At 27.0% G+C, this 5,762-nt stretch overlaps 1 protein-coding gene across 1 annotated transcript in view; it reads left to right on the plus strand.

Moving 5' to 3' along the window:
* Positions 1-4,337, plus strand: part of LOC105623394 (ras-GEF domain-containing family member 1B) — a 33,407-nt gene extending 29,070 nt beyond the window's left edge. The window contains exons 6-9 of the mRNA XM_012204788.1: positions 1,941-2,143; positions 3,141-3,292; positions 3,370-3,442; positions 3,977-4,337. Of these exons, the coding sequence (XP_012060178.1) occupies positions 1,941-2,143; positions 3,141-3,292; positions 3,370-3,442; positions 3,977-3,998 (450 nt within the window). The 3' untranslated portion in view covers positions 3,999-4,337. The remainder of the gene's footprint in view (positions 1-1,940; positions 2,144-3,140; positions 3,293-3,369; positions 3,443-3,976) is intronic.
* Positions 4,338-5,762: the final 1,425 nt, after the last annotated feature.

The following is a 5,762-nucleotide window of genomic DNA, read 5'->3' on the forward strand; positions in this document are numbered from 1 at the left end:
TCTTCTCTCTCTCTCTCTCTCTCTCTCTCTCTCTCTCTCTCTCTCTCTCTTTGTCGTACGGACGTATAATGTTTAATAAGCCTCTTGTGCTATTTACAACGTTTATTTGATTCAATCAATTGATTTATATAGAAGATGGGCGAAATAATTGTTAAAATTTTCAACAAACAATAGTACTGTCAGTAATGCACAGGATTTACTCGATAATTTTCGTTAATGAAAATTTAACGCTTTCTACTTTTGTGCAGACATATGACTGGAACTCCATTTATGTACAAAAGCATCTATGAAATGTTTCATGGTAATTGGATCGTCGGCAACTAATTAATTTTTTTATACATGCAAGATAATTGAGAATAACGCAATTATATACTTTAAATTTTCAATTTTTCTATCTAACACAAATATTTTTATTGAAGATAATACAATTATCTTTATTGAAGATTATGTTAATTTAAAAAATTTTTCACTTCGCGCACACACACAAAAAATTAATAACGTTTGTTCACGATTTGTTTGATTTTCCGTTTGTTTCGTTTTATTACTGAATATAACTTATGTTTATAATTTTATTTGTTCAATGATGATTTTTATTTTACAAATATTTTTTATACTTAAAATCAAATTTAAAATTAAAGTTCTTAAATTATAAAAATTTTTATAATTTAAAAATTATAAATATACAAATACGTGAAAATGATATAGATGATTGCTTGAAAAATAATAACAGAGAATCATAAAATATAAAAATTTATACATATAATAAATCTTCATATCAAAACTTGTCCTAAAAGTAAATATTATTAAAATTTTGTGTATAATATATATTTTTATATTTATGCGTATTATATTATATTATATTATAAATAAAATACATCTTATTGCATAATTTATAAAACTGAAATACATATCGGATATTACACATTTCAAAATATCAATATACTTCTAAAAAGTAAATACTATCATTTCCTTATTATTTGCATCTCCTGCATCTTATTAATCCTGTTATTTTGCTGATCTTTTTTTTGCAAAAAGAGTAGATCCTATTCTTTTCATACGATAGTATTCCGACATCTTTTCCGGTGCAACCAGTTTCAATTTACCGGATCTGGCAGAAGTCCCTGATTGCTACTGTTTTTGCTCTAGACGAGCATTTCCGGTGGAGTCGGGCTAAGAAAAATGGCTCTCACGACAAGCAAGCAGAAGTCTCTGAAGCTCAAGTATCTATGAGACAGGGATCAGAAGTCAAATCTTGACGGACAAAATAAGATTTTGAAATAGAAATTTATTTACAGGATAGATAATCCACTAATTATAAACATGCGTTTAAATTTGAATTTTTTACTTAAAAAATATATATACACAGTTTATGCATAATATTTTCAAAATAAAAAGAAAGAAATAAAAAAAGTAAAAAAATTAAAAATATATTTATCAATATCAAAAAATTTTTGAAAAATAAGAAGACTAAGAAAGAATAAAAACATTTCAATCATAAATCTAAAAATTATTTAAATCAGCCATTATCCATTAACTATCTATATCTGTAACAGTATTCTTAAACAAAGCTTCACACCAGAAGATCAATATGTAATATGTTTTACTTAGAGTGAAAATGTGAAAAGTACAAATTTTATTGTATATGTATATTATGTAAATACATACGTACATACATACACATATATATAATTTTTACTTTTCACATTTCCGCTTAGGGAAAAAATTATGCAATTAAATCGATAGAAATTAAATAAATTTGAACTTTGAAACAACAGCTGAGATACAATATATGTTATGTTGCACGATACTAACGTAACATAAAGACATATAATAGAGTGATTGTATGCAATTGCTCTAACTTGTTTTATTTTTTTTATGTTATATAAATCCTCGCGCGGCGTAAATACTGGAGTTTTATTATATATTTTTATAATTTTCAGTGGTCAAAGATACAATCTGCCAAATTTTCGATTTTGGAACATCAGATGGACCCAAGCAGCAATTTCAGTAGTTATCGTAGCACATTGAAAGCCGCAATGTGGCGTAGTGCTGGCGCTACAGATGAACGTCAGCGAATCGTAGTGCCCTTTTTCAGCCTTCTCGTTAAGGATTTGTATTTCCTCAACGAGGGCTGCAGTAATAAGTAAGTAATATTAAATATTGTAATCTATTCGTATAATTTTACAGTATAATTTAAATTATGTACATAATATACATATTTTTTTAATTAATTATAATTATAAAACCTCATATACATATATCACAGATACATATAATAAGTAATTATATACATGCTGCACTTTTATGCTATTTAGTGCGTCTATATACGTGTACAACACATATACAATATAAAACATATATAATATAATATAAATAAACATATATAATATAAAATATGCATGGAATGCTTATCGTATAATAGTAAGTAGTTTATATAATTTTTTAATTTGTAAATATCAATGAAATTGGCACTTCCAGTAGTATATGGAAATCATCATGTCTTTTATAATATTAGGAAAAAATCTTGTTAACTATTTAAAATAATTAATTATCTTGAATTTTTCATGAAAAAAAGTTCGATTTTTTAAATCACAAGTTGTAATTTGTATGAAACAGATAAAGATTATCGATATAACGCGTCAAATGCAATATGTAATCTAAACTTTTTTAGCTAATTAATTTTTGCAATTATAATTGTATTTGTGATTTAATTTCGGCTATTGCAACATCAATTTTCATTGTAATAATTTTGATCTAGAGTCAATTCTAACAATCAACGTCCATATAAGCGATTATTTTGATTTCTGGAATCAACAATATATATATGCGATGAAAGTATGAGCGAAATATTTTTTTAATTTAATGACCTACCATCAGAGACAATAATTTAAAATAGTTTTAGTATTCATTGTAATGATACTGTATGAAGATGACTTAATAGAAGATCGAAACATATATGTTTATATATGTTTATATATTTTATATTTTTATTAAAAAACATTAATTTTTAAAGATTATTTTTTCACATCAAGATCCTGTGTAGGCTTTTATGCCTATTTATAAATAATAATTTGATTTATTCATAAAGCCGTTTTAACTTATATTAATTTTTTATGCTCAAGTTTAGTTATACGTTTCAGACTGCCAAACGGTCACATCAACTTTGAGAAATTCTGGCAATTAGCGAAACAAGTGACCGAATTTATCGCGTGGAAACAAGTTGCCTGTCCATTCGAGAAGAATCCGCGTGTCATTGCCTTCCTCCAAGCGAGCCCCGTACTCACAGAAAATAGTAAGAAATATTCATTCTGTTCCGTTGTGAATGCGAAGATATGAAATTGTTTCATTTTTAATTTTTTTTTTTTACAGCACTTGCATTAGCATCTTTTGAATGTGAGCCGCCCGATAATAATCCAGAAAAAGAACGTTATAAAGCTTTAAAGTGAGTATATATAATTGAAACATTATTATTGAAACATTATTATTGAGACACAACATTCTTTTGGATATAGCTATTATTATAATTATTCATAATCGTTTGTGTATTAAAAAAATATATACATACTATTACTATATATACTTATATTAATGTATACATATGTATACAGGGTTTAATATGTTATTCAGCCTTAATTATTAATATTAAGCTCTTTCTAATATGCCTATGAGTATCAAATTATAAAATTGCTTGTCAATTTAATTTGTGATATTACTATTGTACAATTGGGTTTGCGTTTTAAGATGGAAAAATCAATTCAGCGTACAGTTTAAATGACTAGGTAGTTTATAATTCATATCGATCTTAATCGATCTATTTAAGCATCTAAGATTCATCTTAAGGGCATTTATTTTCTATTAGTTTTGAATTTTAAAAAACTCATTCTTGCAGAAAAAATAATATAAAACTTTTGTATTGCAATTAAAACTCATATTATGTAAGCAAGAAATAAGTATTCTTTACAATTGTATGTTATAGGTCTGAGATGAATGCCCAGTGAAAGCAAGCTATGCCGAAATATACTGAATGGGAACGATATTGATATGAATATATATGAAGATACATTTATAAATATTAATATATTCGTAATTATAGTTAGTTTATATGCAGAGATGATAAGAAGAAAAATGAAAAATGGATGATAAAGCAACAGTGAATTAAAGTATTACTAGGGCAACTTACATGAAATTAAGTATTTCTGTCTTGCGAATTTATCATGAGAGAAGAAACTCTCAATAACATTAAATCTCAATTTGGCGTTTTCAAGAATATCATCTAATCGATCAAAACAACTGCACTAATTTTTCTATTGCACTTTTTTAAAATTATAGATATGTTTGAAAAAGAGAAAAGAAGGAGGAGTAATTTTGATTTTTTAATGGTCAAACTACTTTGACCGTTTGCAAATATCGAATTATCATGACAAGAAACATTATCTGTGCAATACAAAGGTAATGAATTTCATTTAAGATTTAATCAACAAGATTGTTAATCAATTGATTGCATCTAAATAATGTTAAAATTGTCAATAAATGAGATTGTACAGGTCGATCGATTTTGATGAATATTCGATTTAATAAAATATCGAATTTGAAGTTTTCGAACATCTTGGTGATTAAAACTCTTTATAATTAATATGGCGTGAATATAAAGTTGAGGACATCTCGAAAATGATTATGAAATTCGCTTGACAATGTCATATAGCTATAAGTATAGTTCCTAAGCTTTTGGCTCGTCGGAATCGTTTTTCTCGAGCGAAAACCAAACCGCGATTCTTTATTTTTTCGGATAATTTCGGATATAAACCGGAAATTCTTGGATTCACTCGAAAGAGACGCGATCGGCGCGTTGAACTTTTGTATATAATCCTTTTGATATACGCTAACAGACTCCTAGATATAAGAGGTAGGGTCGTTCCTGTAGAGTAAGCTTGTAAGTAAACGATAAGTTCGAAAGGTATATCGTAAGGATCGTCGTACACGTACTTAAGAGGTTGAGAAACTAATTACAAGGACGGTCAATCGAGGCTAGAAAAATAAAAAAGTAAAAAATTTCGGCAATATCACACGACTCTACCGTGAACTCGAGTTGTGTTTGATATATTAATTCTATACAAATAATAATCACTTTTTTTTTGTTTCTCCTGTGACGCACGCGAGTATAATCTATGAATGAAAAATTGCGCGAATAGAGCTATATGCGGTATAATAATTGAAGTATATTCGGTTGCAACTATCTTGTATGTATTTTCATAAAATATCTCCAAATAAAATTGGAGAAACAAATTGCTAAAACATTTAACACACTGTGGGCATAAAATTATTCTTGTGGATTATAATGTAATATATTGCAGATTTACGAAAATTTACATTTATTTTCCTTCAACATTTATTACTATAATTTAATTTATAAATGACTAATTAAAAGGTGTTATAAATTTAGCAATGAAATATGTTTATATGAATCAAAGTACTGAATGCCACAAAAATGAAATTATTGTCAAAAATTAACAAAACTTGGCTTTTCCCTGGACGAATTGGGTTCGGCATTAATTAGCGTGATCAATAAATGTAAATGTATAGAATGCCGTGCCTTCAATTAAATATAACAGAAGTTAATTGGATGCACAATTTACAAATTATGAAATATTATGAGAAATAATTATGAAATATTGAATGTCAAAGATGTGTTCGTAACCCGTGCGTCGCTGTTTGTCGCGAACTCATGTAATTCTTCTATTAATTCATAATTCTCTCTCTCTCTC

Source organism: Atta cephalotes (genome assembly GCF_000143395.1).
Source record: "Atta cephalotes unplaced genomic scaffold scaffold00056, whole genome shotgun sequence".
NCBI classification, from domain to species: Eukaryota; Metazoa; Arthropoda; class Insecta; order Hymenoptera; family Formicidae; genus Atta; species Atta cephalotes.